This window comes from Arachis ipaensis, chromosome B6 (assembly GCF_059453495.1).
Source record: "Arachis ipaensis isolate K30076 ecotype BB chromosome B6, ASM5945349v1, whole genome shotgun sequence".
Lineage (NCBI taxonomy): Eukaryota > Viridiplantae > Streptophyta > Magnoliopsida > Fabales > Fabaceae > Arachis > Arachis ipaensis.
The window spans coordinates 139662389-139685427 of record NC_142441.1 but is presented as its reverse complement, the minus strand read 5'-3'; the positions used below and the strand labels follow the sequence as shown (position 1 = coordinate 139685427).

Below are 23039 nucleotides of genomic sequence, written 5' to 3'. Positions count from 1 at the left end.
AAAACATGCCATAAGGCAGATTGCATTTTTTGTCACTTCAAACACAACCCCACATGTGCCTAATCATGAGATATGCAAAGGATATAGGAACAGAATTCAGAATTGTATATAGCACAAGAGTATCACAAACTATCATCCTTTGATAGGAGTCACTTTGTGGCATGATTATGTGGGTGATGATTCGGTGCAACAGAGCCCGAATAGGTTTGAGGGCTTTGTGGGTGAGATTGGTCCCATCCAGAGATGAAAAATTTTCACAGACACTAGCAAGGACATCCTGAAGTGAGATACTAACATGGTTATCCCATTTTCCAGACATAAAGGCCTTGACCCCCTCATCCTTATATCCTAGGGCAGCACTGATGATTTCATGACTCAGAGTAAAATGAGTATTTTTAACATAAGAATGGAGTTCACCCTCATGAAAAAATCAGGTTTGCATAAAACTCTCGTACCAAGTAAGGATAAACCGGTTTTTTTATTTAGAAAATGGGTGTCCATTTTAAATCATGAAAATTTTTTCTGAAATCAATTCCTTTTTCAGCAAGTTCTTCTAAATCAACAACAAAAGAGGCACATAAATTTCGATTTACCAAAACTTGAGAATGAAACTCATATGCTACACAAGAGATGAAATGATGAGGGTCATAGTGAGAATGACTTTTACCAAACTTGTTCTTGAATTTCAGTGAGTCAAGATTCGGGGGTTCTCTGGTGTTGTGAATAGTAGAGCGCCTTGAACACTGAGTAGAGGCAAAGCGACCTGAGGGGAGAGGAGTGGAGAATGGTGAGAAGGTGGAGAGGAAGAGTCATCTTCTTCATGCATCGGCTCCTTTCCTTTAGAAGTCTTCTTTCGGGATGAGCCCGCTTCCTTGTGTGGGGTTGAACCCTTTGGATGAATAACCTTACATGTCATAGACTCAGATGAATGTGAAGAGGGTGAAGAAGAGGAGTGTGAGTGTATGTGAGTGTCGGTTTGTGGTTGTTTAGAAGATGGTGGGTTTTTAGGAGGGATTGGGGTTCGGTTGCTTCTTCTTATGGGAAGTTTCTTTTTCATTTTGGATGAAAAGAAGTAGAGAAAGAGAAGATGAAGAGAATGGTGAAGAAAAAGGGATGTGGAGAGAGGTTAGGTGTGAAACTGTCATAAATGCATAGTGAAAAAACCTCTTTTTTAAAAAAAATCACAATTAATGACACGGTTATAAAAAAAAAGAATTTAAAAATTTGAATCATAATAACCGAAAAGACACTTTCTTGAAAAGTGGGGAGAGGTTGATTTTGAAAAGACTATTCAAAAGATATGATGTGAATGCTTCTAAAAAAATCATTTAAAAAATAAAATAAGAAAATTTGTGATACTCAGGGATAATGAGTCCGTATCATAGAATAGGCCTAGGAGTGGTTGAACTGGCTTAGGTCCAAGGTACCAGATATCTTGTCTTCCTCCTTTTGAGTTGTTCATCATTTGTCCAGATTTGTCTCCCTGCTGTCTACGAGACAAAAACACACAGATACATGAAATACAACATTTATTCAACATAACTTAAGTCCAACATTCCTAGACTGTTTCTCAATGAATAAAATCTGTCTTTACACAGTGGTTTAGTGAAAATATCAGCAAGTTGCTCCTCGAATTTTACAAATTGGATATTAATAGTACCCTTTTGCATATGTTCCCTAATAAAATGATATCGAACTTCAATGTGCTTGGTTCTAGAGTGTAGTACAGGATTTTTTGAAATGTTTATTGCCCTTATATTGTCACAAAGAAAGGTATACTATTGATTTTTATTTTATAATCTTCCAATTGAGTTTTAAGCATAAAAGTTAAGAGCAACAAGCAGCTGCGGATATATATTCAGCTTCAGCCGTGGATAATGCAACAGTGGCTTGTTTCTTACTTGACCACATGTTGAGGGAACTTCCAAGGAAGCAACACATTCCGGAAGTGCTTCTTCTATCCACTCGGTCTCCCGCATAATCTGCATCACAAAATCCTACTGCACAAAATTCATTAGATTTTGGATACCACAAGCCAAGATCACATGTGCCTTTAATGTATCTAATGATTCTTTTGATGGCCGAAAGATGGGATTCCTTTGGGCGAGATTGAAATCTAGAACACACACCCACACTTTGAACAATATCCGGCCTAGAAGATGTAAGATACATAAGTGATCCTATCATTCCTCTATACCTCGTTTCATCCACATCTTTGCCTTTTTCATCCTTGTCAAGTTTAGTGTTTGGGTATATAGGGGGTTCCCATTGGTTTGGAGTTTTCTAGACCAAATTTCTTGATTAATTCTTTGGCATATTTTTATTGGTGAATAAAGATACCACTAGGAGTTTGTTTGATTTGAAGACCTAGAAAAAAAGTTAATTCTCCCATCAAACTCATTTCAAACTCACTAGTCATTAGTTTTCCAAACTTTTCACACAAGGATTCATTAGCCGATCTAAACACAATGTCATCTACATAAACTTGGACAAGTAAGATAACATCATTAGATTCTTTTATAAACAAAGTAGTATCGGTGGTACCCTTTTGAAAATTATTTTCCAATAAGAAGGCACTAAGCCTTTCATACCAAGCTCTAGGTGCTTGCCTAAGGCCATAAAGAGCCTTTGATAATTTAAAAACATGATTTGGAAAATCTTTGTTTTCAAAACCGGGGGGTTGAACCACAAATACTTCCCTATCTATAAATCCATTAAGAAAGATACATTTGATATCTATTTGAAACATTTTAAAGCCCTTATGGGCAGTATAGGCAAGAAGCAACCGAATTGCTTCCATTCTAGCTACCAGGGCAAAAGACTCATCAAAGTCAATGCCTTCCTCTTGGTCGTAACCTTGGGCCACTAGTCTAACCTTGTTACACACCACACTACCATCCTCACCTAATTTATTTTTGAATATCCATTTTGTGCCGGTTACCTTTTTTCCATTTGAATTCAGTACAAGGGTCCAAACCTCATTCTTTTCAAATTGTGATAGCTCTTCTTCCATGGCTTTAACCCATGAGAGGTCTTCAAGAGCTTGCTTCACATTGAGATGTTTCAATTGGGACAAGAAAGCAACGTTACTTGGTTCCACTTGCTTCTTGCTTGAGGATATAGTGGTTATGCCTTGTGAGGGATCACCAATGATGAATTCATGCGGGTAATCCTTTAAAAACTTCTATTCACGTGGCTTTTGAGATGAGGTTTTTCTTTGACAAGTTTCAGATGAGCTCTCTATTCTGGATTCTCTGGCTTGGTTAGGAGACAAAATGGAAATGTCTCTTCCGATCTGAGGAGAAGTTTCTGGACTGGCAGTTTCAACAGTTGGGACAGATTTGGGATTATCTTGATTGGCTTGATGATTCTCATCAGCTTCACTACCTGCATCATCATCTAAAATAGCACTGGGAATAGAATTAGAATCACAAAAAGATACATGTATGGACTCTTCAATAGTTCTATGTTCTTTAAAGTAAACTCTAAATGCTTTGCTAGTGGTTGAGTATCCTACAAACATTCCTTCATAGGATTTTGGATCAAATTTACCAAGATTTTCTTTGTTATTAAGTACAAAATATTTGCATCCAAAAACATGAAAGTACTTGACATTTGGGGGAGTTCCTTTCCAAAGCTCATATGGGGTTTTCTTCAAGCCTTTTCTAATGATTGTTCTATTTAGGATATAACAAGCTGTATTTACAGCTTCGGCCCACAAAAATTTTGGAACATCATTTTCACAAAGCATTGCCCTAGTCATTTCTTGAAGGCTTTTATTTCTTCTTTCAACAACTCCATTTTGTTGAGGTGTTCTAGGACGTGAAAAATTATGTGCTATTCCAAAACCATCACAAAAGCTTTCAAAATCTTGGTTTTCAAATTCTATTCCACGGTCACTTCTTATGTGAGCAATTTTGAAATCCTTTTCATTTTGAATCTTTTTACAAAGAGAAGAAAAGACAAGAAATGCATCATTTTTATGAGCCAAGAAAAGAACTCAACCGTATCTTGAATAGTCATCAACCACAACCAAACCATAGTGTTTATCTCCCAAATTTTGAGTTCTAGTGGGACCAAAAAGATCAATATGCAACATTTCTAATGGTCTTTTAGTAGAGATTCCATCTTTTGATTTAAAATAAGATTTTACTTGTTTGCCTAATTGACAAGCTTCACAAGTAATATCTTTGTCAAATTTAATGTTTGGAATTCCTCTAACCAAGTTCTTCTTAACAAGCTTAGAAATTTGGTACATACTTGCATGTCCCAATTTCTTATGCCAAAGCCATTTTTCAGATTCAATAGATGTAAAACATGTTACTTTTTTATCTTTTAAATCCTCTAGAGTAAGTCCATACACATTATTGCATCTTTTTGCCTCAAACAAAATATCACCGGATTTCTCACAAATCACTAAGCAATCCAATTTTCTAAAAATAACCCAATATCCAAGATCACAAAGTTGGCTAATGCTTAGAAGATTATGTTTCAATCCATCAATAAGTAAAACATCATTTATGAAGGAAGAAAAGTTCTTACCCACTTTACCTATGGCCACAATTTTTCCTTTTCCATTGTCACCGAAAGTAACAAAGCCTCCATCATACTCATCAAGCTTGATGAAGAATGTTGACTTTTCGGACATATGCCTAGAGCATCCACTATCCATATGCCACATGTTGTCTTTTCTCTTGGATGCTAGGCAAACCTACAAAAAGCTTAAGTAACCTTAGGTATCCAAATCTTTTTGGATCCTTTGATGTCAAACCATCTTCTTTGTCCCAAGACATTATAGTTACCAACAATTTTATAGATTTTATCACCAATCATTCTTTCACTTATGAAGCATTGAATGGGAAAGTGACCATCCCGACTGCATAATCTACAAAACCTTTTAGGTTGCTGTTTTTTCAGATTGGTTGGGTTTTAAAATCTCATGTCATTTGAAGTGGAAGCCACATTAGCAAAAGGAGATTTTTCAAAAAACATTTTTTGGATTTTTATGAAAACCCAAACCAGCTTTGTCATAGAGAGGTTTTTGACTAGCTAAGAGTTGATTCAAATTTTCAGAACTTTGAACAAAGTTAGTTAGGTCTTCTTTTAGTCTTTTTACCTCTTTGTGAAACCTTTTATTTTTCTCAAAAAAATTAGATTTGCACACAGAATGATGGTATTTACAGCTCTTAATTTCAGCCTTTAACCGCTTGTTTTCTTCAACAAGATCAACAGCAGTTTCGGCTTCCCTTAATTTATCTTTGAGAAAACCATTTTCTGCTTTTAGGATGGTAACTTGAGATTCAAGTTCATATTTTTTATTTAAGAAGCATCTGATTTTTTCATTCAGATGATCTATCATAAGATGAAGGTCTTCAGTAGTAGGTTCAATGAGATGTACCTCATCAGTTTGATTGGCCATGAGACAGGTTTGAGATTTGTTGTCTGATTCTTCCTCATCCTCAGAGTCATTCTCCAAGTCTTCCCAAGATGCCATAAGTCCCTCCTTCTTCTTTTTTTCGGCTTGTCTTCTTTTTTCAGTTTTGGGCAGTTAAACTTGTAATGTCCAGCTTCTCTACAGTTGTGGCAAATGATCTTGCTTAAATCCCTCTTAGGTTTCCTTGAACTGCCTCCTTTGTTTCGTTCCTTTTACTTCATCATTCTCCTGAATTTCTTAGCAAACAAAACAAAATCATCATTAGATAAATCATCGATGGATTCTTCATCCAGAGATTCAGTGACTGATTTGAGAGCAACTTCTTTCTTTTTTGTATCTTTTTTTAAATAGGTGTTTTCAAGAGCAAGTAAATTTTCTCTCAGATCATCGTAGGTCATATCATCAATGCCACTACTCTCAGCTATCACAATAGTTTTGGTTTCCCACTATTTAGTGAGACATCTCAATATTTTTCTCACAAGCATAGATTCTGAATGTTTGATTCCCATAGCATCCAAGCTAGTGATGATAATGTTGAATTTTTCAAACATTTCATCAATTGTTTCTCCTTCCTTCATTGAAAACATTTCGTATTCTCTGTTCAGCATGTCTATTATGGATCTTTTGACTTGGGATGTGCCTTCATGAGTAACTTGAAGCTTGTCCCAGATTTCTTTTGCTGTTGTGCATCTTGATACCCGTCGGCATTCCTCGAAGCTGACCGCACAATTAAGCAGGTTGACAGCTTTGGCGTTGAGCTCTATTTTCTTCCTGTCATCTTCATTCCAATCTGTCTCAACTTTGGGAATAACCACACCATCAGCTCCTATTGCGGTTGGAAATTGTGGTCCTTCCAGAATTATCTTCCAAAGTCTGTAGTCTACAGACTGAACAAAAATCTTCATTCTTTCTTTCCAGTAACTATAGTTCTTCCCATTGAAGAATGGGGGTCTGTTGCTTGATTGTTCTTCGGTCAGAGTATAGGCCATCAGGTTTGAACCATTGTTGTTTGCCATCAGGATCTTTCCTCCAAGCTGCAAAGCTTAATCTCTTTGATACCAAGCTCTGATACTAATTGATGGTAATCAGTGGCTAAGAAAAGGGGGTTGAATCTTAGCTTCCTTTTTTTTTTTTTTTTGCAAAATATTACTTTTGCTTTTTCAACAAACTTCAGGAGATATTTTCATTTTTGTCTCGTAACAAGTTAAGAGACATTTTAGTTTTGTCTCGTAACAAGTTGAGAGACATTTTTTATTTCGTCTCCTGAGAACCAAAAACAGAAAAAAAGCAGAGTAGAGAGAATCACACCAAGATGTATCCTGGTTCAGCTGTTAAGTGCAATACAGCCTACATCCAGTCTCCATCACAATAGTAACAGAATTACACTATCTTTAACAGATTACAAACACATACTCTTTCCCTAGGATCTACCCAATCCTATCGGGGAGAAATTCAGATTCTAACCCCAATCTGAATTTGACTTGGATTGAAACCAAGCTTTCAACAGCAAATTGCTAACCCAACTTGCAAGAAAATCGCCACAGGATCATGACACACAACAGATAGATGTAAAAAGAAACTCTGAGACATCTATGGATTTTTCTCTAATTTTGATCACTACTTTTTTTCTTTCACTGGCTTTTTCTTACAAACCTCACCATGTTTGCCTTTTTCACCATGAGACTCAGACAGACAAAACTAAGAAAAAGAAAACAAAATGAACACCATTGAAGGAGAAGAACTCAGAAAGCTTGGGTAGCTATGAGAACTCTGTGCTTTTCACTTACTCTCCTTGATCTCAACCCTTGGCCGTTCACCCTTAATATAGAAGGGGAAGCTTCCAAAGTTGAAACCTTAATCCAGCAACTTATTCTCCTATCAAAGAGTAGCAGCGGCTTCAACAGAGAGAGATGAGAAAACCGAGGCTGACGCATGCAAGCTTACCTCATCACTCTCACTCTTTTTCTTCAAACTTCTTCCATCTTGGTCATTAATCCTGACTTTGGCCCCAAGAATGGATTCAGATCCTTGATGAGCTTCTAACCTATAAGTGCTTCAGGATTTTCATTTTTGCTTCTTCCTACTTGAGACTTCAGAAGCTAACTTCTTTCTTTGATGAACCAAAATGGAAATGAACTTTTTATCAAGCTAGATATTCTTCCTGATAGAGGCAGATTTCTTCTATTCTTGGCAACGAAAATCTTGAAGTTTTTCTTCAAAATCTTTTCTTCTGTATCAAATATCTTTCTTGGCTATTCTCTATGACTTTTCTTTTTCTTCCATCTCCTTCTTTGATGGATTAAAGTGACCGAAAGCAAAGAGAGAGGAGAGAGAAGAAGAAACTTTCGAAGGAAGCATTCAAAGCAAATTAAACTCAATTAAAATCCAAATCTCAGTTCCCAAGAAATGGAGTAACGTGTGGATCTTTTAATGCAATTAAATCAAATTGAATTTTAGCTTCCAGTTGTCAAGGCATATAGTAACCGAAGCATGCCTTGATGTCTTTGGTCTATTCCTTTCATTCTTCTCTCAATTCGGATCAATGCTTTTGTTTGTCCAAGAGAAGTGTTGACTTGGGCTTTGTCTTAGTTTCTTGGGCCACTTTAGATTTCAGCCACTTAATTTAAAATCATATTGCTATAAGGCAAGCTTTGTTTGAAGGTTAGATATGATCAAGGTGGGCTTAATTCAAATGGGTCATGAGAAAAATAATTTTTATTTCTTGCACACTAAACCAAATCCAAACAATGAAAATGATTTAAGCACTTAAACATATTTTAATAATGTTTGATCATCATTATAATTTAAGTTTTCCAAACTCAACATATAATTATATGCTTATTTAACTAAAACAGAAAAAAAAACAACACTAACCTAAAAGTCGATCGCTCCAGCGATATGTCAAGTCGCGTTCAAGTAGTTGATGTCATTATCTCGTACATCTGCGAGTGCCATAATGTCTGAGTACCATAATAATATCAACAGAAATGTCTAGAGGAGAAACAAAGGAAGTGAAAAGTGGTTTAAAAGTGACAATAATCATACTGTGAACGAATTTCTTATATAGACACGAACTATTACTTATCTTGTTTATAGTATAAACGAAATAAAATTGTTCATATATCGTTTATATTGTAAACGAGATAAAGCCTGTTACACAACATTCGTGTAAACGTGATACATGCAATGACAAATATGTCGTATCTCGTTTAGAGTGTAAACGAGATATAAACAACTTTATTTCGTTTGCACTGTAAACAAGATAAGTAATAGAATGCAAATCAATAAAAATATTATAAATTATTTATATCTATAAATAAAATATTTTATTTATTTAAAAAAAACCCGTGTTTCTCATAACCCTTTCTTAACCATGAAATAGTCTTGTATATTCAATCGAAATTGATTTTCTTGACACTAATAGATACTTTTATTAACCCAATAACACAATATACTTTGAAAATTATTTATTCTAAATAGTATTTCTTGAAATATAATGTTATTGTATAAATGACTAAGGTATATCTCATTTCGGAAGAAGTTGAACTTGTTCTTTTTTCTCTAAAAAAAAGTATATTTTGAAAAGGTAAAACAGGAGATGTGAATATTTGTAAATGGCTTCGTCATTCAAGTCAATAAATATTATTAATTACAAGTTCAAAGAAGAAACCTTTTTGAGGATTTTTTTTTTTATCTACCTTTATCTGTTTAGGATGTGTTTGAAATTCACGTTGAAAAAGAAAAAAGCTCATTTAAGTGCTTTAAATGTCCCATTCTTATTTGTAGAGAATTATGATTAGAGATGGAGTCGTTTTACTTAAATGCAATTACTTAGTTATAAATTATCATCATTAGAAATGATCGTTTATATATTTTCTAACTATAGCTGAAACCAACTTAGATTAATCTAATTTATTAATTTGTTTAAATAAATATTAAAAGTTAAAATTCTATCTTATATACCGTAACCTATCAACATAGCCAATTTATAATTAATTATGACCGAATTATAAATGATCAGATCGTATAATGTTATATTTAAAAGAAACTACTCTCTAGAAATTGATAATCTCTCTCTTAGTCTAAGTTAAAACTACGATTATATATATATTTCTAACTATTAAAGATCTAAACACGGACAAAACTAATTATGAAAAAATTAAAATTGATTTTATATTCATAAAAAATAAATTTTGTAAATAAAATTACTCAAATTCTAAAAAATTAAATAAAATTCAAATCTTAAAAAATTAAATAAAATTTTCAAACTATCCTCTAATATAATCTAATCTTAACTTCTGATTTTATTCTACATCATCACTTCCCCAATTTCAACTATACTACCTTTCTTATTCTCAACTACTGTCATTCCTCCTCGCCACAAACAACCGCCGGATCCTTATATGCAACCCTTTTCGTCCTTAGATTCCACAACCTCATTTCAACCACCATCGTCTCCGCCGCTGCATTAGCCACTGCCGTCGATGTAAATTATCGCAAAATTTGCTCCACCACTACGTCGACATTGTCGTTCTCCACAGCCATCACCACCGCCTCCTTCCTCAAAATCGCATCTTTCATCTTGTCAGTCTCGGTCTTCAAATCAAACATCAACTTCTCCCTCACCGCATTGATTCCATTGTCTTTGGTGTGAATCCCTGACCGCGGCGGAGAATGCTTCAACGTTGTTGCTGTTGCCGCTGCCATCGCCACTTGTATCCTCTTCTCCAAACCCCTAGTGATGTCGGTGCTAACCGACACTTGGCGTGCGCAGTGCCAGAGATCGACGATCTTCGATAGCATAAGGGGAAGACACCTTCATGCAGCGTAGGTGGCGCTGACTTTTTCACTTCAGGCATGGCAACATAAAATTGTGAAAAAGGCCTACTCGGATGGAGGAGGAAGGGTGGTGATAGTTGCAGTGAAAGTAGTAGTTGGAGATGAGAAAGATGGTAGGATTTGAGATTGGAAAAGTAATAATGCGAAACAAAATCAAAAGTTAGGATAAGGTTATATTAAAGGAGAGTTTAAAAATTTTATTTAATTTTTTAGGATTTAGATAATTTTCTCTGTAAAATCCTATATTTCATGGATATAAAGTTAATTTTAATTTTTTGTGGTTAATTTTGTGAATGCTAAGAATTTTGGTGGCTAAAAGTAGCTATTTAATCTATATATATTCATTCTAATATACTTTACTTTCTCATTGAAATTTTGATATATTTTTCTTTAATTGATTTTTTAATAAACATGAGACTTCTTAGAAATTTTGAATTGTTTAAATCAAAAGCCCGTCTAGCTCAGTTGGTAGAGCGTAAGGCTCTTAACCTTGTGGTTGTGGGTTCGAGCTCCACGGTGGGCGTTAGTGTTTTATATTTTTTATTTTTTTCCCTACACTTTATACATATAAGAGAAAGCATTGACTTATCCGACGATGGTTTTTAAAAACCAGTCAACCATGAAATACCATAGAATTGAAGTCAGCCAACCATACTAATTACTACGTTTCATCATTGATCAATTGTGCAAATTCTTAGCAATAATAATTTCATTCTCATGGCACTATCATCCTGCATTTTCTTTCTGTATTCGAGATCCACCATTTGGCTGATCACATGTGTATCCTGTTGTCAATTTTAACGAATTCAAAGGCAAACTTTATTCCTAACACACAAGAGAGCTTTGTGAAGCTTCTTTTCAATAACCAAATTTTTGCATTTAAAATAGTGGTTTTCCCATCTAATCTTGTGCTTCGAAAATTGTCTTGACGGACTCAAAAACCTTATCAATAGACCTTGCGGCATCAATCTATAAGAAGCAAAATTTTATTCCATTAGTACTACAAAGTATTTAAAACTCAATTATCAACACTTGTGGTTGCAGCACCAAAATACCAAATACCTTGCGAACTTTTCCTTTCTCGCCATAATAAGAAATCACGGGTGGATTAGACTCCAAGAAAACCTTAAATCGCTTCTTTATTGTTTCAATCTTGTCATCCTCTCTTGCCTTCATTATCCAAAAAAAAATATGAATTTGCTGATAACCATAAGAAAATTAGAAGAAACAGTTCTCTGTTTTTTTTTTTCTGGAAAGACAAAACTCACTTGGTTCCTATTAAGAAGACGCCGCTCCATCTCTTCCACGGGACAATCGAAATACAGAACAAAAGCTGGCTCTATTCCAGTCTACAAATCAAACAAATTAAAAGATGATAGAATTATATATCCGTTTTGGAAAACAAATCAAACAAATTAAAACATTTTTAGAATTTAGAAAGGAACTTACCACATTCTCAAATGCTGCTCGATTTTCGTCGTTACGAGGAAAGCCATCAATGAGAAATTTATCCTTGCCAGTTTTCCACATTTTTTGTTGCAGAAGTTTCACTGTCACCTCTGAAGGAACAATTTTCCCTTCTTTCATCACATTCTTTATCATTATTCTGTGAAGTGTCAAACACAAAAAAAATAAAGAAATTGAAAAGACCCAAGAGAAAATTAACAAACTTGAACAATAGAATTTACCTGTTGAAATTGACAAGGAATAATACCAAGTATAGGGGAAAAACATAAAATTTGTATAGAAAGAAATATAAATTTGGAAAGTATGGCCAAAAGAATATACTATCATAATGAGTTAAAAAAGAAGAATATATGAATACAAATCAGAAAAGATGATACACATGATAATTAGGATTTTAACAATTTTACTAATCCTAATCATGCTTCATTGATATTGAACACATTTTATAATCTTGAGATCCAAATGGCTATAACAATGATATCATACTAAATTGAATTCAAACGATTTTAAGAGAGACAAAGAATGGCTCAATGACTCATAAGTGATACCCATTTTCCGAATCAGATTCGGACTCTGCTCGCAGAAGATCTCCAGCACTGAGGTGAGTATAACCAAACAGTTTGGCAATGTTTGTACATTGTGTTCCTTTCCCACTGCCTGGGCCACCTGCATCATTTTCAGGACACATATTCACTCTTCAATGGAGCAGAATATCTTGTGAGAAGAACATGAAAAACATATTAATTTGAATGTAATGAGTCAGGGCTCACCTAACACAAAAACAACTTTAGGATTTTTCTCTAAAATGCTTACACTTGAACCCTACAATCAGATCATAAAATGAGAGAAAAATAGTAATAATGTACTATAAATCTATAAACGTATTCATATAAAGGAAAATTCTCCTATTCAGTGTCTAACTTTTATATTTCGAAAAATATCACTCTTTTAAAAGAATAATGTTATATGCACCATCTTTAGTATACACTATTCTTGTACACATTTTATTTTTAGTATTAATACTTTAGTAGTGATTGATAAGAACCGAAAGAAGATAAAAAGTTTGTCTTTTATAACGTAAAAAAAGTTGCATCATTTCTCCTTTTTAAAAACTATCCCAACCTCTCTTTTTGATCCTGAGGGCCCAGTTTAAGTTTTTTTTTAAAAAAATAGTTTAAAAAATAAATGGTTACATTAAAAATAGCTTATAAATAAGTTATTTTGTATTTGAATTTTTAATTCTAAAAGTGTTTATTTTATAAAAATATGATAAAAAGTAGTAGTATTATTAGAGAAGTTATTTTTTTAACTTCTCTATAAGTTTTTAAATAACTTCTTAAAAAGTTACAATTTAATTTTGAAAATTGCACCAAAACTTTAATACTATTATTTTTCATAAGTCAAAACCTCAAAAAAGTTATTTTTAGGACCTGTCTGGGAAGCTTCAAAAGTAGCTTTTTTTGAGTTTTTGACTTATGAAAAATAGTAGTATTAATATTTGGTATAATTTTCAAAATCAAATTGTAGCTTTCTAAAAAGTTATTTAAGAACTTGTAGAGAAGTTAAAAAAATGACTTCTCTCATAATACTACTACTTTTTATCACATTTCTATAAAATAAACACTTTTAGAACTAAAAACTCAAACACAAAATAATTTATTTATAAGTTATTTTTAATATATTCTTTTATTGTTTAAACTATTTTTTTAAAAGAAGCTTAATTAAATTGTTTATCTAAACTGCCCTTAAAGCTTCCCAAACGGCCCTAAGTTTTTGTTTTAATAAACTACATTTATTTTAAAACATTAGAAATGCAAATTATGAGAGTCTTTTAATTTGCTAGGGCTGCATAAGAATTTAAAATCTTAGCAAACAAAAGATAATGGCTCACAGTATATGACAATACTTTTCTTCATGAAGGAACTAAATGGACACTGCTCAATTGATTGCAAATTCACTACTCAACCTCTAGGATTTGCTTTAACTCAGAAAATTTCAAATGTTAAAAACTTTCATATTCTTTATGGCAGTAAGAAAAACATTAAAATATTTATATTAAGTGATTTCCAAAAGAGCAAATTTAAATGCAGAACATTGAACACCAAATAAGTAACCACCAATACCTGGTTTCGAGCTTTATCAGCTGTTTCCATGATTGCCTATTTAGTAGTATCTACAATCAAAATACTAGGATCTGGACAAATATATCTCACAGGTTTATTCATATAACAATAGAAAATATTAAAATTTGAATCCTCTAAAATAAAAAAGTTGGTAAAATAGTAAAGTAAGGAGTTAATTACTATTAATTTTGTAACTTTCATGAAATTTACCCCACTTTCTTAATTTATCACTTTACCACTTTTTTTATCCAAAATATTATTCTAGAATTATCTACTTATTCAGATTTAGTTATTGTATTTAAATTGAACCAAAAGAAAATTAGCCATTGCAAAATATAAATTACCTAGAAAGTGCATTTATCAAAGAAGAAACTAAAATAGAAATACAATAAAAGACCTCACAATGGAAGAAAATTAACAATGTAATAGATTTATTATTCCCACAAACTTATAAATTTTTTATTTTTTCTGATATTTTTAATATGATAAATGGTGATACCACAAACGAAATTTAAAATATATATAATTTAAATTAAAAATTAATATTTAAGAAAGTATATAAAATATTTTAAAAATTTAATTTTTTAAATATTTTTATGTATTCTCTTAAGTATTAATTTTTAAATTTAAATTGAAAACGTCAAAAAAATAAAAAAATTGTAGGAGAGATTAACTGTTTAATTAATTTTGTTAAAAAATTAACTGTTTAAATATAAAAAATTCTATTTTTATTTTGTAAATCGATCCAAATCATATCATGAATATTATTTTAATCATAATTTTATTTGTAATAATACACATATATTGTTTATACTGTAAACAATATATATATATATATTCTTTCAAATTTCATATATATCATTTATACCGTAAACAAAAAATATAAGCAATTTTAATTCGTTTACACTGTAAACGAGAAATATATAAAAGAAATAAAAATAGGTAAATATACTACAAATTATTTATATTCGTTAAATAATATTTAAATTCTTTATTTTAAAAAAATCCGCAAAAAGCAACAACAAAAATTCCCAAAAATCGAAGCAAGAAAATTAATGGGAATTCCCAAATCAAGTGCAATTCTAAGAAAAGCTCAGCTAATAAATGTTACACTTTAAGACAAAGACAAAATAAACCATAGGTTCGCAGCACTTTACAGGGTATGAAAAGGTTAGAAATATTTGTTGTATGGTAAAAGAAATAAATGTTTTCATTAAAAAAGAAAGTATTCTGTATCATGCTATTATGTTATTCAGAGAAATCTTTATGAAAAAAGGTAAAAATAGACAATTGAAAGAGGAGATTAAGATCGAGATTGAGATTGAGATTTGAGAGGGAGCTTACCGTTGTAGGGAAAGAAGAGGATACAAGCCATTGCTACTATTGAAATTGAAAACGCTTTTATTGAAGACTCAAGGTACGGCCAAAAACAACGACCAAAATCAGGTGGCAAATTCGAAGTGTAAATTGTGTAAAAACAAAAGGAGATATTTCAAGAAATACAAATTTTTTATTCCATAGTTAATAATATATTTTTTGTTTGATTTTTCTAAATTATTATCTATTCTTATTAATTTATTTTTAGAGCATCTTCCATATTTAATTTTAGTTCAATTTTATTTTAGATTTCATAAATAACTACATAAATATTTATGAAATTATGTATCATAAATATTAATTTGAGACTCAATGTAAAATTTATCGTTCTAATATTTAGTTTCAACTCAATTTAAATTTTATATTTTTTTATTATTTTATTTAATAAATTATATAAATAATAGTAATTAATTAATTTTTTTAAAATAATACGATTTTTTCTATAATACCAACTTTATTTTAAATATTATATTTAATATAAATTTTAATTTTAAATTAATTTAATTACTATAAATATCAGAAATATACCCAAAAAATAACCTACTATGATAAAATAGAAAAGTGATATTAATAGGAAGTGTCATATTATTACCGTTCCCTAATTATACTAATGAGATTCATTCATTATTTTTTATATAATTAATGTGAGAGAAGAATTCTTTTTTCTACTATGATCTATATAAAAAATTAAAAAATTTATTAGTAATAAGTGGTAAATATATTTTACGTAAATCTGACAAATTTATTAATAATAAATGGAAATTTTTATTTAATAAAATATATGTTATGCTAAATTTTAATATTAATATAGTCTAAATAAGAGTAAAGTATTAAAATGGTACCTAAAAGTTTGTACTGCTGACAAAGCAAATTCCAAAAAACGTTACAAATAAGTTTTTGAAGTTAGTTATGGCTCCAAAGAAGGCAGGAGGGCTGGGAGTTGGGGATACAGTGATTCTGAATACAGCCTTACTCTTCAAGCGGTGGTGGAGATTTTCGAAAGAGGACTGTCCGTTATGGAAGAAAGTTGTCTGCTCCTGTAATAACATGAACCCTGCTGAGATGCTGAGTGGCCAGCCAGTACCTACAAGAGGGGGTCCTGGAAGAAAATATGCCAACTCCAGATCAGAGAGCCACATGTGAGAGAAATGATGATCAGAGACTTGTCCATGGAGGTAGGGAATGGTGGAACGACCCGGTTCTAGGAGGATAACTGGCTACCTGGTGGTCTATTGAAAGATGTGTTCCCAAGATTGTTCTCGGTATCAAGCTTGAAAGGATCTTTTATAGAGAATTGTGGGTTTGGGGATGGGTTAGAGTGGATTTGGAACCTCCAATGGAGGAGAGAGTTATTTCAATGGGAGTTGGAGCTACTAAACCAGCTTCATGAGAGGTTACAAACGGCTAAGCTCACAAGTGAGCGGGAGGATAGTGTGATCTGGAAGTTTGATAAATCTGGTTCTTTTTCAACTAACTCATTTGTGCAGGTGATGCAAGCAGAGATTCTTCAGGAGGACGTCATGAGATATAACTTCACTAGTGCTATCTGGAGAGGTCTCGTCCCTCCAAAGATTGAACTATTTTCTTGGTTTGTGTTGGTTGGCAGGGTGAATACCAAGGATAGATTGTGTAGACTAGGCGTTATTAACCAGAACGACAACATGTGTGTGTTATGCCGTAAGTCTGTAGAATCTGTGTTTCATTTGTTTATTGGATGTGAGCTCACTTGACAGGTGTGGGGTGCTTGGCTATTCGCTCTTGGGAGGCTATGGACTATGCCAGGTTCCCTAAAGGAGCACTTTCTAAGTTGGACGACTGGTTCAATGAGAAAAGACGACAGGAAGCGGTGGTTCATCGGTTTCTCTGCAGTATTATGGTCAATTTGGATGGAAAGAAATGAGCGGATCTTCAGAAATCGAGCTTCTAGTGTGGTGGAAATTATCAACAGGTCATTCGGATTCTCCGACGAATGGGTTGGTGGTGAACCCTATGGTTGTTGATGACAATGTCGGAGATGACTACGGGATGTCACATGTTGGGTGTTGTTGGTTTATCATGTTCTGTTTGTTAATGCTCCGCCTTGTGTGTTGAGCTCTTTACTTCAAATAAAAAAAAGTTTTTGAAAGATTAACAAATATGATAAAAAGAATTAGATATTAAATATATATTCTCAAAAATGACTTTAGATATTAAATTTTGATATAATTTTTTTCAAATATTATTAGAAAAATAAAATCTTTTCATTTTTAAAATTTGATAATTTTTTATCAAGTAAATTGTTTTTTAAAAAAAATATTGTGAATGATCACATTTGTTTGTTTGAAAAATAAAAAGAAAAATCTAAAGATCAAATTTTGCTTCGATTTTTTGTGTACCTTCTAAATATTTATTCAAATGTTGCCACAAAACTTTAGATATAATAGACAAACCGTTTGTTAAATATAAATTTTTTTTATTACTTACAAAAATTATAATATTTATTAGTTCTTTTTGTCGTATTTTCAAATCATTCAAAAGACTATTTTAATTTGTCAATAATTTTTTTTAAGAATTTTTTTGTCTGTGATTGAATCTTTTAAATACCAAATTAATAATTAACCCATCTAAATAATTATATTGTTTCACTCCCTCTCCTTCTATTCTTTAATCTTTGGTAGAAAATTAAATAAAATTATTATAAATATTTTTCTATTCAATTAAAAAAAAATACTAAACTACTAATATAATTTATTATTTTTTATTAATAATTAATTAATAATATTTTAAAATATGTACTAAAAATATATTATTAGTGTTATACCTGACCCAACACTAAGGTCCAGGTTCAAATGAGACGTCCAATCCAAAGATTAACCCTCACTCAACACCAACCTTCTCTCAAAAAGTCGGTTCCAACCACGACTTGCCCTAAGGAAGTCGGAAGTGAAGATTAGTTGGCAGATAACGCTTATTCAAGTAACTGCCCCCAAAATCTCTCACCTACTTCCAGGAGCCATATCTCAACTTCTCTAAGATAAAGGGACGGTTATTCTCCTTAAAAGAGGGAACTACTCCAACGGTGGTTATTGGTTCACCACTATAAATACACTGACATCCCTCAGGTATCTCTAAGTTCCAATATTCTCTAAACTTGCTTAGACCCTTGCTGACTTAGGCATCAGAGTATCTTTGCAGGTACCACCTACATTCTCTCACATACACAAGTCGGACGGAAGCCCTCAGATATGAACCTGGTCAAAGGGCTCCCTCCTTCACACGATTTGGACCAACCTAACGAGTCCAACCCACTAATCTCCGGTTACCCGTCGTAACAATTAGATTATTAAACTAAAAAAAATGAAATTAATAACTGAAAATACTAATAAAAAGTTGTAAGTTCTATTCGTATTGAGTTTTTCTTTTCAACTAAACAAAGAAATGCCATAACACTATTCCCTTTTATCGTGAAAGTATCGTTAATCACAAATAATGATTCATAAGTACTTTGATTGACGCATTTATTTATGAATAAATAATATTTTTGACCATGAAAATTTTGGAGTTAAAAAAACTAACCACAACAAAAAAAAAATAAATTAATATTATACCCACGAAATATTAGTATTATTTTATGAAACACAGATACGGACATAGACATAGAACACGAAACGACACGACAACACGTAAATTCTAAAAAGTTGTCGGACACGGGACACGCATATATTAATAATATAATAATATAATATATTCATTAAATAGAGACATGTCTTAATAGAGATATTTTCAAAAACAACCATATAATATGCATTTCTTTTTCAAATGTATAAGTATTCAAAAGTTAAAATCTTAAACTCCTATGTCTTAATAGTTAATAGAGATAGTAAAAATTTTGTACAACACATGTACACAAAAAAAAAAGTTATCTAAAGTCATATTATTTCTTCATCATATACTAAATTTTCTACATGTTTAGGCTTCAATTTGTTTCTTTTTAGGGAATGGATAAAAGAATATGTGCTCCAATTCCTTTCACAACAAGAAGATGAAGATGGTTGTCCTAGTAGTCTAAGAGCAATTGGTTGAAGAAATTTTGCTTTACCACCGTGAATTAGCCACCAAGATTTTGTATCAACTATACCTCTATCATTCAAAGAGTCATAATCATCAAAGACACCTCTACCATCAGAATCACAGAGGCGAGGGCAAAATAGAAATACAGATCCAGAAATTGATTGATGGAAAAATAAACATTCTCCCTTACTTGAAATGGAGGACACAGAAGAGCACGTCGGAAGAGCACGGGAGCAGCGTAATGGTCACGGTAGAAGTGGTGACTGGGGAGGCAACGAACACGGCAGTGAGAACTAGAGCAACGACGACAACAAGTAGTGGCTGGAGAAGCAACAAACACAGCAGCGAGCACGGGAACAGCGACGACGAGCACGGCGGAAGTGGTGACCAAAGAGGTAGCGAACGGTAGCGAATAGGCACCCCAAAAGTAACGACAGTGAAGAGGAGATGCTGAGATTGAGAGTGAGTGGGTGTGGTGAGGGACGACGAACACCCACGGCGGCGACGACCGAAGGTGGCGGCGACGACTGGAGGTGGCGGCAGACCGGCGGTGAGGAGAGGATGAGTGGGTGTGGAGCCACTGAGCCAAAGACGGTTTGGGGTGGAGGTGGAAATTAGGTTTTTTACTTTTGTGATTTGTCAAAGTGAAAGGGTAAAATGGGAGAACTTTTCAAAATGCTATTGGGCTGTGTCTAGGCCGTGTCCGACTGGTATTTTTTTTTTTTTGGACAGAAAACGTTTGGACATGAGGTACACGCATATTGCACGAGTGTCTTCATGCGTCGTGTCCAAAATGTGTCCGACACGCCGAGACAGCAACTAAATAAAGTGTCCATGCTTCATAGGTATTATTTGACAAAAATATCCAATCATAAAATTTTAAATTGACCCCATTAAATTTTTTTAAAATTCTCAAATTAACCTCTCTATCATCTTCTCCACTCAACCTCTTTAACCTAAACTCTTCAAAATCAGAATCAACCCTAATAACCTTCAGTTCCTTACCCTTATTCACCCTCATTCAACTAACTCAGCCCCTCATTCTCACTTCTCTTATTCTTCTTTACTCACTTAACTTAGCCCTTCATCCTCACATTTCTCATTCTTCCTCACCACTTGATTACTTCCCTCATCCTCCCTTACTCGCCCCTGTTGCCTCAGCTCAACCTTATTCAATCAATCACAAAGGCAAACTCATTTTTCTTCACTCGACTACCTGATTGCTACTCTCGTTGTTGACAACTCATTTTTACCGCAGGAGGAAGAGGAGGAGCGCCACCCTAATTTCGAGCATAAGTCCAATCTCCAATTTAGAGTTTGGAAAAGAAAGTTGGTGATTTAGATTATCAATGGGTGTTGTAAGAGGTTTTTGCGATTTAATTGCAAACAAAGGGTTGGGAGAGACAATGCATTTTTGCTGAGGAAGCATTCTTGATCATAAGATGGGATCTTGGCCAACCAAGAAAAGATGCTGACGATGGAAGAGGAACGTCGAGCAATAAAAGTTAGGACACTTCTCCCTCAGACATAGCAGTCAACGGCGCTCTTCTCTTAGGCGTAAATCATGCGACAGAAAAGCTCAATGGCCCAGGAAGAAGGAGTGGTTCCTTTGGTGGTGTTTTGACAGCACAACAGTGCTCCTCTTCCCAGCCGCAAATCAGCAACTCAGTTCCCTCCAAATTAACCGCAGCAGTAACGTAGTAGAAGGAGTAAGTTTTGAATATTAATTAGGATTAGAGATAGTAAGAAACAATTAGGAGGGAGTTTAGGGTTGTAATTGGGTTTGTTTTCGGGTCGGACATAACAAAAAAAATAGAGGTTGATGATGATGATAAAAATAATTTAAAAATTTAATATTTTTAACGGATTAATTTAAAATTTAATGATTGAATATTTTTACTAAATAATATTAATTTTTTTTATGAATATAACGTTAGTTTAATTTTTCGTGGTCAATTTTATTAGTGTTTGAATTTTTTATAATAAAAAATAATTATTTATTCTTTATTTATTGCACAATTTTATTTTCATGTGTGATGTCATCATGTCAACAAAAGTAAATTTTGGAAGGTGGAACACTCCATACCAAATAAAGTACGTACTTACCCAAGGTTTAAGCATTTTTTGGGGAACAAAGTTGGATAACTTGATATTAGATAACCCCCAACTTAAGTTCATTAATTAAGAAAGGTGTTGTATTCTACTTATGGTTTATTACTCAGCAATTATCCAAGGTAGACTAATGCACTTGTTAAAGATAAACTTAAAAAATCCTAAAACCAAAAAGGGGGCAATGATGCATAGTCTCATTTGTTCTTGTTAAAATATATATATATATATAAATACTAATATCTTAAATACTTAATCAGCCATTTTATATGGGAATGATTTTATAAGTTCCATCGTATATTCAATAATATATTAATATTATTGAAAAGCCGCGTAGTATTTGCTTTGTTTTAATTAATGAAAAATAATTGATGACTTATATTCATTTAAGGAAAAGTATATGAACTAACTTCAAATTAGCTAAAAATAGAATAACTTAATTAATTATAAATATAGTAATTAATTTTATTTATTTATGATTTAAAATATTGATTATTAAATATTTTACTACATTTAAATTAGGATGAGATACATTTAGTATCATTGCAACATGAATCACGAAAACTGATTCAATTAGCTTCCATCTCTTCACTATTCTTCCCTCTCCAAATGCTTAAAACATGATAAATTAGAAAATAGATTCAGAACCATCTAATTTATAAAGAAAAAAAATATCATAATGCATAGCATAAACACTATCCATATAGAGGTTTTGGATTCACACAGAGACATTTAGCTGATTTTTTGCTGGTACCCTCTTAGTTTCCTAACATTGTTGTTTATTTAATGACTTATTTATATATTCTCTCGATTTTTTTGGGTGATTTGCCACGTTAATTTATATCGTCACAATATCATCATTCTCACCTTTTTTCCAACCAAAAAAAAAAAAAAACTATTCAATTATCAATTATAACCTTAATTTCTAATAATGTTATAAATTATCCTACTATCCTCGTTATTTCTCTCCATCAATTAAGAGTTATGTATGATTAGTTTCAAATTTTACTTATAACTAGGTTAAGACATGCGTAGTATCCAAAAAAATAGTATTATAATTTTTTGTACATAATTTTTAAAGCTAACTGAAATAATAATAGAAAATTTTTTGATTTTGTAGTTCGTTAAAAAACAATATATATAACTCTTAAAACAAAAATATTATATCGTCATAATAAATTCTATAATATAAAATATAATGCTAGTAGTATAATAAAAACTAATTATGTCAATCTATGCCTTATATATTGAAGTATTTGTTTTAGTTTTAGTATAGTGGTATTCTTGATAACGCATAAAGTGATGAGTATGGCTGTGGAAGCAAAGTTGTGGTTTTTTTTTTTTTTTGGTTAACTTTTTTTTTTTAAAGAAAGATACTGATATGAACATAAAGAGATGCAAAATTAAAGAATATTTATGTTATTCACTTATTCTTGTTAAATTTGTATAGATTATTTTGTAGATATAGAAAATTATTATTATTATCTTTTTATGTTGATTTTAATATGAAAATATTTAATAATAAAAAAATATTAAATAAAAACTATTAAAATTTATTATTTTTAACTTTATTTAATACACACTATAATAAATAAATATTAAATAAGATAAATTTAAACTGATTATTTTTCTTTTTAATA

The 23039-nt window shown here is 32.2% G+C and overlaps 1 protein-coding gene, 1 non-coding gene and 1 pseudogene across 2 annotated transcripts; 1 reads left to right on the top strand and 2 right to left on the bottom strand.

Annotated features, from left to right (window-relative positions):
• Window positions 1-9799: 9799 nt before the first annotated feature.
• On the bottom strand, window positions 9800-11037 carry LOC148562945 (uncharacterized; annotated as a pseudogene).
• Window positions 10724-10796, top strand: TRNAK-CUU (transfer RNA lysine (anticodon CUU)). Its single transcript has one exon. It is a non-coding gene; the product is annotated as a tRNA-Lys (tRNA).
• On the bottom strand, window positions 10924-15294 carry LOC107648493 (UMP-CMP kinase 3-like). Its single transcript, XM_088491833.1, has 8 exons — window positions 15208-15294; window positions 13864-13934; window positions 12511-12562; window positions 12289-12406; window positions 11723-11879; window positions 11542-11622; window positions 11336-11443; window positions 10924-11242 (listed from the first exon to the last, which is right to left on the bottom strand). The coding sequence occupies exons 2-8, from the start codon at window positions 13891-13893 to the stop codon at window positions 11174-11176; spliced, it is 615 nt and encodes a 204-aa protein (XP_088347959.1). The 5' UTR covers window positions 13894-13934; window positions 15208-15294; the 3' UTR covers window positions 10924-11173.
• Between the last annotated feature and the right edge of the window lie 7745 nt (window positions 15295-23039).